The 12,267-nt window shown below is 46.6% G+C and overlaps 1 protein-coding gene across 1 annotated transcript; it reads right to left on the reverse strand. All coding sequences in view use genetic code 11, as the record gives it.

Annotated features, from left to right (window-relative positions):
* Positions 1-10,515: 10,515 nt before the first annotated feature.
* EGR_09238 (Centriolin) lies at positions 10,516-11,794 on the reverse strand (the record flags this gene model as incomplete). Its single annotated transcript, XM_024498487.1, has 4 exons — positions 10,516-10,836; positions 11,113-11,306; positions 11,378-11,525; positions 11,711-11,794. The coding sequence occupies 4 exons, from the start codon at positions 11,792-11,794 to the stop codon at positions 10,516-10,518; spliced, it is 747 nt and encodes a 248-aa protein (XP_024347120.1).
* Between the last annotated feature and the right edge of the window lie 473 nt (positions 11,795-12,267).

Below are 12,267 nucleotides of genomic sequence, written 5' to 3' on the forward strand. Positions count from 1 at the left end.
GCTTGAAGACGAGCCAGTTCCTTTTTCATCACCTTAAGATCATCTCCATTCGCCTAGGTAACAAAACACCACTCAACCGGGCCTTAAAATGAAGGGAGCTACCGGTTTTTATTTTTAATCTAAGGGTAAAAACTACCAACCTGCATTTTGACGTTAATACTTTCATTGGAATGTTGAGTGGGGGGCTTGCCCAATCGCTGTCTCGTCCTCTCCTGCCATTGGCGATGAATCATCTCCACGGCTGGGGAGTCCGTTTGACAACGGGAAGGGTTTCGAAGATGGTTCTGGCTGTTGATGGAGGCCTGGGTCGAGCTGTCCCTGCGTTGGGACGGGGTGTGCTCGACATGGGGTGCTGGGAGAGGGGGAATGAAACCAACTACTTAACGTATTTAAGTAAAGGGGACAAGCAAGTAGGTGCGGAACGCACAATCGGGAAGGGACTCGATACGACCGTCATCCAGACTACCTTCTTGGATGTCGTTGGAGCAGTGGTTGCCCGCCTCGATGCCGGAATCACACTGAATTCGCACAATAGAACGAGGATTGCATTTCTGCGGATGAAAAAATGTCCAGAATTGACACTGCTGTAGTGCGATGATTCCAGCCAGATGACAGTATGACACTGGAATAAATGCTACCTCTACTCAGTTCTGAAAGCCAGGCTTACTTAGTTCGCAGTCTCAGTAAACGCACCATAGCTTTACTACTCAGTAACTCAACAATGAAAATAAATCTCATCAAATGGAATTGGCTGTTTAACATCGTACAGGCGCAGTGATTCAATCAGGTGTTCTTTAGCTTTCAGTCCTTCGACAAAGATTTGTCTTAGAACATTTTACACCGAATTACCTCAATCATGCATAAAGAATTCCAGTCCTGTGTGTACTTAATAGAAAAAAGAAATGCACGAACCTGATTGCTGAGCGATGAGCGCGACCCGTTATGATTGATGGGTGGGTCTCGATACCACGAATCCTCGGTAAGCTCCTCTGGCTCCGGAGAGGTGCCAAAGAAAGGCATTGTAACGGTCCCACTGGCGGTAATCCTTCCTTTCAACGTGGAAGGCGCATGCGGGGAGACCATTTTCAGCGGAGTTGAGGTGAGGGGCATGCCGCGTTCCCGAGGTTCCTCCAATTGCTGCTGCTGCTCCTGATGCTGCGTCGACGCTTCAGCTGAAGAGGCAAAAGCAGAACAAGGGCAGATGCCAGGACGGCGCAAGCCTTCTTTTCGGACACGTGTACACATCTGATTCGTCAGTTGTGACTCATCACATGCGGAAATGGCCGCGCTTTGTTTAAATTAGGCGTTTGTGGCCGACTAACCAGCCACCCTGTCCCGTTCCTATTGGTCTGTGCCGCAGTCACCGATGCCATTGGCCTAAATCTCTTTCTTCATGGTAGAACGAGTGCAAAAGGCGTGGTGCTGGTATGTAAAGAATGGAATATGGCTTCCAGAGCTGAGAACTCGGAAGAGAAATCGTATGAGAAGTCGCCATTTCGTCCCTTCATTTATGCGTACTATGAATAAGTAGCTGATCCGAAGTTGTCTCTTCTACCGTATAGACAGGTGAAAGCTGATTTTTGGAAACAAAACACTGCCTTTGTATGACTTTGAGGGCGTGGAGCTCTTCTACGATTAAGTCAGTGCGATTGATGAAACGCTGTGGTGCGTAGAGTCGACTCGGCCGCGGGTAAGGACGTGTGTTGCGATTAGACTTGATATAAGTTTTCTGTGCGGCGGCATTAGTTTTTACTTCAGATCGGATTAGAGCATCCCAATTCGACCTGAATGCGAGATGGTTGGAATTCACAATTTCTGGCCAGCTCAGGCGCAGAAGACATCAGAAGCGGGCAATTTACAACCCTCACAACCGCAAAAACCGCATCGCAACAAAAAGACGATAATTTTGGTGTGCTTGAACCCTTCTCTAGCACCTTTAACAACTTATGTAGATGAAAATGCCCAGTTTAGTTGAGTGGGGTGAACAGGGTGGCTAGTCGCGGTGCTTTGAAGAGGGCTTCCGGGTTCTCAGGCCTACCGCCTCAGTCCCATAGGAATAGCAAAACAATGAAACAAACAGAATATGCTTATGAGGTCCTGGGGTGAATGCGTGATGACACCGACATGAGGTCAAGTCACATCCATTCGTAATCCACACAATCCCATTTTTGTTCCAATCAGTTAGGAACTTTGGCTTAACTCTTCTGAAGACTGTTCTTACTACTTTTCTTCAAACAAAAGGCAACAATACTAATTTGCATTCCCCCATCTGATAAAGATAAGTGAGTCCACGGGGGGAAAGCTACCTTTGATTGCCAAATTTAAGGACGCTGAAATACTGAGAGTAGCACATTTCAGTCCAACTAGCCATAGCGTTTTGAATTGGCAGCCTATTAATTACTTTGTCGCTTTAAAATGCTAAGGCTTACTCGATAAGGGCAGATTCAGAGGTGAATAAAACTGAACCATTTAAGGCGAGGACCTCTAGGGTCCGGGAAGCGCGTTACACATTACTGGTGCCTTTCAGTCGAAGGCGGTTCCAGGTGTGGATCGCATGGGCAAACCCTCATGCAAAAAGACATAATAAAGCAGTTAAGCGGATCAATGCATTTGCAATCCCGAAGGAATATAGAAACACCCCAAAAAGCGACAATGCTGTTAGTGGGACCATAAATTGAATTCTTTAAAATTATGAACAGCAGAAGAGCAGATGAATAAAGGGCCAAAAAAGGATTTCAAGTGCTAGAAGACACATGAATAAGATGATCAAACTTACCACAACGTTTCATATTAAAGACTTTCGAAAACTGCGAATTCAAATGCACAGAGAGAAGTCGTACAGAATTGCGCAAGCAGATGGACAGCTAACGACGCAATTACCTGGACCACGAGAGGTCGGCGAGGAACTGGCCAAGCCTTAGTTCATGAAAGTATGCTTCCGGGATTCATTAGTCTTGAATATGTCTTTTTGAAGTTAAAAAGAGACAGGCAAGATGTGTAGGAGAGATATGGGTCAGATTTTGCCACCTAATGAGTACTCTTGATCCGTCGATGATCCTTTGAGTAACAGATGGGTCAAACACATCAACAAGAGATGTTTCATTTTCAATCCTTAGCAAAGAATGACATTCATGACTCAAAACGACGCACAATTTCCACTAATTATAAGACAAGAACCCTTTCGTAAGAACTGAACCCTGCTTCCTACTACAAGGACTTATTCTATTAGAAGATTGCCACATTCTTCCACGCTAGTTTCCAAGTCTCCACCTGTATAATGGCTTTCCGTTTATGGTGTGCCTGTTTATCACTTCAGGAAGGCCTCTGGTCTCTAAAGTCAGCTACGAAGGCCGGCGTGGCCACCGTTGCTCTCAGTGCCAAAAAAATAAGGGGGCAGCGCAGCAACGACTGATTGAAACTTAGAAGGCATAATATATTAAGGTTAGCTTGAATAAGAGACATCTGTAAAAGGAGTAGAAATAAACCTTACTAGTAAAATTCCAAGTGATACATTTCATGCCGAATAATTATAGTGTGCTACTTAAATACCTACAAGTAGCAGTGTACCAACAAGCAAGTTCGACATGAATAACTTCTACTTTTTGGCAGGAAAAAGCATGCTCTCGATAACTTTAAACATCCGTTTGAGTAATGCAGCACAAACCTAACAGATCTTCACAATGAGACTCTTTATTGAACTTAACACCGTGTTACGCCTTCGGGACCATTACTGAGGAGGCGGTGACCACGAAGAAGACAGATCTTGACATGACGAATTCAAGGATTCTGCAGCTAATCGCAGAAGGATATCGTAACTTTACAAATCACTTAAAATAAGGGACTAGGTACTCAAGACGTAGGAACAACTCCCACCATGGAGATCGACGATGAGCATGACAATCAATCCACAAGGATTACATTTCTTTCCCAATCGTTTTACAGCAGTAAAGAGGTTTCAAGTTCCACCTAGCAGCACAGTGTTCCAAACACAGCACTTCCGTACTGGCATGGGTAAGATGACTCGGGTCACTGCATTGATGGCAGTGGCGAGCGATCCAAACCAAATCTAAATTTCACGGAGGATGGGTGGCTGAGGGTAAAGAGACTCACCACTTTCAGGTTCTACACAAGTTTCATCCCATTACCGCTGACCTCAAAGAGAGGTGTACTTTGTTTACCCGAAGGGAACAATGGATATCGTAATCTGATAAGCTCCCTTCTAATGCCGCTTTCGGGTAAACGTTACTGCGAAAGCGAGTAATAAACAAGGAATGCGCTCTCGGTAGAACATCGTCCAGGCTTTGAGAAAATCGGGAAATGCAATATTCGGAACCACCTCTCTCTAAGAAGAGATTTGCTACGGCGGAGAGGAGGATGGACCACGAGGAGGGTCGGGGAGGAGAGGAAGTTCAAAAGAAGGTGGCTATGTAATGGAACGGAGCGTGGGCTGTACTTCTCCCTGGCAGGATGACCTTTCAACTGTGCCCACAGCCTTCCACCTCCTCCGTGGGTCGAAAATCTTCCCACAAACTGATGCAAGCTATTACGATTTCTGGAGGGGATTCGGGCAGCTGAAAGCAGCAAGGTATGAAGCATTGCCGTTGCTCCCTGTTTAAGTTACAAAACAACTATTTTTATAGCCCTGCGGAAAAATGTAAAGGCTAGTGTGCGTGCGTGTGCCAAGAAACAGGAATACCTTCCCCTCCAAAAGAAGCGAAATGTGCGCTTTCATCTCCCTCCCACTCTCTACAGCCTAGACAAACATTCTCCGTGGAAATGACTCACGTCCAGTCCGCTTGGTTGTTTGGCCTGACTGACGCACTGTTCAACTGCTCGATGAGTTAGACTGGCACTGTCAACCCTCTGCACGATGAACACTTAATTGCATCGTACTTGAAAAGGTGTCGCGAATCAGAATTGCAAAGACAAAACGAAGTCGTTTGTTTATCTTAAAGTTTGCAATTCACCTTCGTGAACAGTCCAAACGGGTGTCAAGTACGTTCTGCTTGGCATTGTGGAGGGTGGATGACACACCGATAAGCCTTCTGCCAGAGCACAAGCAAGTCGGCATTGCCACCAAGATTCATTACACCTTCCACCGCCAGACAAACGGGTTTCGGACATTGCGTCCGTGCCAAATGTCACATATTAAGCCTTCACAGGTCTTTGCGTCAGCTGTGGCATTGTGTCCACGAGTTCGAGGTGGTTGCCAAGCCCTGTTTTGGCATGACCGCCCCATCTTACACAGCCTGCGCGACGACCCTGCAGCAAGCCCCTAATTTGAGCCCTGCCTAGATCACGATGTTTGAAGCTTTGATGCAGGGCCTACCAGCAAGTGCGTCCACAGTACCACGGACTTGTTAAAGACATTGGAATGGAAATGAATAGAGACCGTCTGAAAGATGTAAGCAGTGATCATTTCAGAAGTCGCATCGAAGTTGATGTGCCTATGGCTCTGTCTTCAGGGAAGACTCAGGCCAGCGGAAGGCAAACCCGATCCCAAAGGACACTATCCTCATTCCTACCCCTAAATGCTAAAACTTTAACGTGACGGATGAAGCACATGTGCCGTGAACGGGTAATCTGTGACAACCCCAAAACAGAAGGGTTGAAGATGATGCTCACCTTCGGCACCTACGCCAGTGCGATACTGGCCCTGAACTAACCGGAAAAGGTCGCTACAGAGCTTTCTACGGAACTTGTTTGAAGGTGTCAGCTAAATGGACACACGGCACTCCCTACTCCACCACCTCTCCACTAGCTGAATGGACCCCAGAGGGATAGATAGGACTGGGCAGCATAGAAGCAAGAACAAAGTGGCAAGGAGGAACAGACGCAAAACTTCATCTCCACCAAACCATCTTGAGGCCCTTCCTTTGTTAAATAACTCTAGTTTAGGGTTAGCGTTTTTGCCACTCGGAATAGATAATATGAGATAGTCAGCACATCGCCCTTCCCTCAATACAATTCCTGAACAGGACGGAGCTCTCTAGATCCAGTGGAATTTTCAAGAGGGATCAGCAACGTTACAGTCCGTTATCTCCTCAGGTGCACGCGAATTCGGTGGCCGGCCCAGGTGGTACTTTTCTCACAGCACCGACTACATAGCGATGACCGAAGCGGAAGGCTGACCAGGGGAGGCTATACCATACTTGGACTGCTTGTTTAACTCCTCCTTTTAGATTCTCGGACACCTTATGCCCCGCAGATTGTGCTTTTACTGGGCGGTGTGACTTTCAGGGCATGCTGGTAGCCTCTCAGTCCTTCACTAAGTCGGCAATACATATGCCGCCCAAGTATTGTGCCTCCTGTCGTCTTTAGGGAAGTCTTAAGGTGTTACAGATATGCCATTTAAAACTAGTGCCATTAACTTAGATAAAGAATTAAAGTCCTAACAACACTCTCGTGAAGCCATTCTATTGGCTGACCAGGTAGGGAACCAACCAGTACCCTTGTTTACTTTTCTGGAAAGGCATTTAAAAGTACAATCTGTCAGGAGCCATAGCCGCGTTTTTAATTAACAGGTGTCATGATCGGAAGTTCGGGAACAATTGTCCCAGGATTTCACAGTGAGAAAGGGAAATTCTGATTGGCAAGGTCATTTGTTCTCTAGATGTGTCCATGCCGAAATAGAAAGGCATCGCCATGCCTTCAGGAGGATGGTGAAATAACGCGGAGAAGAGGATCTTCCACATCGTTCGACGATGAACTACTACTACTACAATGCCTTTTCAACATTCCCTTCACAATGATTGACAGGTGAAATGAGGTCTGTGCATTCACTCTGCTTTCAGAGAATCCAGACGCACTACTCCCTCCAGTAGTGGACACGTGACCTTTGATATGCACTGAACTTAACCTCGTTGAAAATGACCCCTCAAATGTCCTAATAATCTAGAAGTAGCTGGGCCAATTACCCGAGGTCATAGCGGCGACTTTTTAGTAAGATCGGTTGAGGGCAAAGGACATCAGACTTTACTGAAGGCTAGAGGGAGAGGGGGGGGGGAAGGGGAAGGACTTCACCAGAGGGAACTGGAGCTGGCGCACCATCACTCCCCACTACATGGATCGAACTGGAAGGTCGGTCAAAACCTATGATGGCCGTTCTAGACAAAACGGCCCCCGTTCCACCCACAATTATCGGATAAAAAAACTCTCCGTAAAAACTTAACAATTTTAACACGGCTGAAGTTGAAGCAGTAGCTGATGGAGTAGACAGATACATGAGGGATAAACGAGTGCAATGAAGTAGATGGCCCATCTCATTTCAAGTGGCTGACCTAAGAAGGAGACCTTGCTTGGAGGAAGCAAGGTATCCACCCCCCCCCCCTTGCGCGTGGATAGCTGAGAGAGGAGACTTACAGAAATCCTCGGATGAAGCAGTAGCCTCAGTCGCCTCCTCCTCGGAGCGATCACTGTGAGGGGAGAGTTGCAGCGGGACGGACTAAAAAGTAGAGTTGACAGTGCTAGCCAATAGTTCAAGGCGGGATTTCTGCCGAACATGGAGCCTTCTTGATGAAGACCGAATGCATTCAACTACTGGTGTTAATGCGTCAGCTGTGCTACTGTCTACGACTACGATGGTGAAGAGAGAAGTACAACGACTGAAAGCAACAAAGTACAACGCGAGGCAAGTAGTCTCGTGGTTCTGATCGCACCACATTTGTCACGAAATTTCTGTCCTGTGTAATCACAATAAAGTTGCTCCAAGACTGACCAATATTGTCTGACCGGGTTCATTGGAAAAGCCCCTGGAGTCCTGTTCATATTATACTTAAGCAACTAGTTCCTTGGCCTCCTTGCGCGCCTGCTTCCGCACTTCCATGCTTTCTAGATTCCTCGGGAGAAACCCCAGTCTGGTGACGTATTCTCAGGACTTGTACACTTTGTGAGAACTCGCATCTATGCTGAGGATAATTGAATCTGGAGGTATCTACAGGGGAGCAGCTACTGGAATCGCATCAACTTACATTGAGTAGAAGAATAACCACTAAGAACAATGCAGTCGACGCTCAAAAGCATACTTTTCACCTAGGTTTTAGCTTATGTTCGTGCTTCTGGACTCGCATGGCCTACGCCCCATTTAGAGATAATTCCGACACCGCAACGAACAGCGAGGGATGACTAAGCAACTTACTCTGGCTAGAGAGGAGGTAAAAGGGGAGAAGTCGATGGATTTTGTCCGCCTCGGATCAGTGGGGACATTCACTTGACTCTTTGGTGGAGGAAGGGTGTTTGAGTCAATTGCCACGACACCTGAGGCCTGGTTGCTCGTGGAAGCACCGGATAGGCGAATGTACCGACACTTGCCTAGATAAGGACTCTCGTCCACCGTGACGTTGCTAGTGTTGCGAGCCTAGGAAACACCGAAGCCGCTACTTAATTGGGAATTCAGTAGATGGCCACGTGACATGTAATCACCTTTAACTCAACTGACAATACTATTAAAATCCGTTTGCCTCAGGTGATTGTTTCATGGATCACATTATTTGTAACTGTGACAGCATTGTCAGGTGTTTAAGGACACCCGCTCTAATAGGGAAAAGTGGTCAATCAAAAATACACAGACGGACTGCTGCTACTATTCTACATTGTGACGATGAAGGGGAATACAATTTGCGCTGAAAAGCCCCTACAACGCAAGAATTTGTGCAGCAATTCACTGTCAACGGAATTGGAAGTTTTATCGTTTTGATGTGGCGAAATCGCATTATCGTGATTCCTGTATCCCAATCTACTACAATCCCCTACTTTTGGGGGTAACTCCGGAGATAAAAGACTGAATAACCCCCTATGATACGCTGGTGAAACTGCCGGCAGAATCCCAGTCCGAGAGAGCCAAACAACCAATCTACAGGCTATGTGTGGTGCAACGATGGGTGTACACGGAAGCTGCTTGCGAGAACATGCTACTAGATCCAGATTTGCACACGCGCGCACGGACACAATAGCATGACCCAGGGGGGAGGTTGATTTTATCTTCACGAAACCGCACGCGAGAATGCAACCGCACGGGGCGTAAAGTTGCGCCGCGTTTGTTCTAAACTGGTTGATGCTGTACGTATACGCATGTGAGAGTGGACTAGCGCGCACCCACACACACAGATGGCCAAACAAAAACGGACAGACGGGGGACAGGCCATACAACGACTGGAAGACTATTGATCCGTACTGCGCGCGCTACTGTCCCGTGGCCTTGAGACCAGCCAATCACATAGATGGCATGCTTGATCTCGATTAGCACGCATCACTTCGAGCGGGAATACGGAGCTTGTTACCGCGATTCTGCCTGAAAAGATGACCATCCACCTATTCTCAATAAACGGTACCTGCAAATGAGAGACGAAGTCTTGTGCTTTAGAGGAACCCACATTAGTGCCTCGACAACGACTAGGTGAGTACGGAATGACGGTGCTTGAAACGACACAAAGTAAAATGGTGTGTGTCACCGGCCCCAAATGGCACATGTGCAGTCACGCGTCGTCGTGCCTCGAGGATGAGTCATAGGCAGTAGCGGACGTTGACTAATCCAGGGGCCGCAGACTCGGGTAGACAACCGGCAGATCATACAGGTGAAGGCGACATTTGTAGGCGTGACTTGAAATTAGGGAATTCCGTGTTCGTATACAGGCAGGCGAAGTTAAATATAGGCAGAAGTGCAAGGCGTGGAGGGGGTGGTAAACAACAAGTGTGCAAGTGTACGACCACGGGAAAGTGATTTATGCCGGGCTCTGACATTGAATTCAGCTCCCTTTTAAAAGGCGACGTTTTTGGCTGCGCGTCCACCAATGAGATCAATAGGCCTCCATCAATGGTGTTCAGCCATTACCTTCTGACCTGATGAGTAATTGGGTGGGAAGAAAGTGGTGCAATCATGTCGTGTCGATGTGTTGGGGGCTAAATGGTACGTAGCATTACCCAGCTTCCAACCCAGTGGTACTTCTAGCTCCTAAGGCTTCGTTTCACGGCCTGAAAAGGACATAAAAGATTCTTCACCAGATTTGCCCCAGAGGGTTAAAAAGCGGGCAAAGTAGCAGTGCCAGGCATACAACCTGGATCAGGAGGGAGGAGGCAGACCTGTGGACTTGTTTTTGTCACCTTAACGAGGAAGCACTTCAAAGGTGAAAGTTTACTTTCTCCAAACCGAGGTCAGACTTTGCCCGAATTGGTTCATTTCAAGCATGCCGTCAGTTGCTTGCTGATGTTATTGAATATCCCTATAAAGTTTGACAGGTGCTTTTTTACGACCTGCTTGCTTATCTGTACTTTAACACATCTTCACATCGAAATGTTTGAAAGCAGCTCTGAAGTGGAATAAGATAACGGCAGAAACGACTGAAAGTTCCATTTCCGTACATTTAGCCTGACCAGGTGATTTACGAAGCACACACCCACCACATGTCTCTTCATTCACAAGACTTATCTGCTCTTGTTGCTACTACTTCACAATAAGATTCAGGAGATCTCGTCTCAGATTCTCCAGAAAACTGCCGTTGAGGGTATTCTACATGCAATTCATGGGAGGCCATAAAAGGGATATGGAAAGGCTTCTAAAAGCATCAGATGTGAGGTGTTAGCGGCAGGAGGGAAAGGAGCCCCATTCTGGTCCTGATCAAGAATATAGCTGCCTAAATCGAGGGATTTATGATGACATTGCAAACGCACCACTGCCTGAGTATCCAACCGATGGTAGCCGCCTTCGCCACCGGCATTCACATCAGGCGGTTTTCCAAGGAAGGCTGCGAGTTTGGTATCTATTTTATAGAAGGCCAACTCCTGCTCTATTTCGTAATGCTTCAGACAGGCGCGCAGCAGTTCGTCCGACTTGGCACGAAGCTAAAGGACAAATCGAAAAACAAAACCCTCTTTGCCAAGGAATAAACCAGTATTTGGATCGTAAACAGCATTAGACACACTTCGGTGTCAAAGAATTCACAGACAGCCTCAAATTATAAAAGATTATTTTAACATTCTACGGCCAGATGTGACAACGAACGTTAAAAAGGTTTAGAGTCGTTCAGCAAACAATGATCTCGACCGTGTACTCTCATTAGCTATTGGCACATCACCTCTCCATCTATGTGGCGCCTAGGCAGGTTAGCCCGTATTTACCAGTTCATCCTTGACTGCAAGCTCCTTTCGCATTTCCTCCAGCCTCAGGTCCTGTTCAGCCTTTTGTCTGGCCAATCCTTCAGCGAGGGCCCCACGTCCCTCCGCCTCGATCGATAGGCGTGCCAAACAGTCCGAGAGGTCCGCCACCTCGGCCTCTCTCGATTCCAATTGACTGTTGATGCGCGATATCTCACCTAAAGTAAAGCAGCATTTGCTCAAAATACATCGAAGTTTTTTACTTAGATTTTAAAAGAAGAAGTCTTACTTTGCTCGAACCAACAATCAGCCTCTTTCCGCTCCTCAGGTACAACAATCTGGCCATCCAACAGTGTCAATGATCGCAGATGGAAGATTACGAAAGATCGACAGCACTGTTTGAAAACAGACTCCTGCTGGTCAGCAGCAGTGCTGAACTTTGAAGGGCAGATATAACTATAATGTGCGTTTCCTGGGTCGGTGGCTGGGTTGCCTTTTATCACAAGTTCCACTAGGTTCGGAAGACGGCGAAGCTTTGTCAGGCTATGAAGCTATTTTAGGAGCAATAGAGGGCATCGTCACATCTCAGACGCAAACGATTACACAGAAAAATAATACTTACGTTATCGATTCTATTGTAGCCTACTTGCAGAGACTTAAGAGAAACAAGACTGTGTTGAAACCATGAGGGGAAATCCTGCACCATGTTGTGATTAAGATAGAGTCTTTGGAGGTTTTTTAGGTTCTCTAACCCATTTAATCGCGACACACAATTGTGATTTAGGTTTAAGCACTTTAGTCGGGTAAGGCTTCTTAGGCCTTCGAGACTCTCGATGCCATTACCAGAGACATTGAGAACGGTGAGGTATTTGAGGCCTTCTAGATGTTCCAGGTACTAAAATTTACAATTCAAAACTGAAAAAGAGAAACTAACCACTATTTTGTATGGTGCGGTAACATTTGCCGTCAGGCAAAGGTGGTGAACAGTAGATAAGTCCTGTGTTTTAGTGCAACGCCGCAAGAAGTCCTCGTTTATATACTGTACCGGAAATTCTAGAAACAAGCATTAGGGAAACCCAAAGTACTTTTTAAAGTTCTTGGCAAAGCGCTGAATGCATTTACATCTTTTGTTTCTGTCAGAGAGAGAGAAGACATGACTGAGAAAACGACCTGACTTAT

The sequence above is a fragment of the Echinococcus granulosus genome (assembly GCF_000524195.1).
Source record: "Echinococcus granulosus chromosome Unknown EG_S00138, whole genome shotgun sequence".
Lineage (NCBI taxonomy): Eukaryota > Metazoa > Platyhelminthes > Cestoda > Cyclophyllidea > Taeniidae > Echinococcus > Echinococcus granulosus.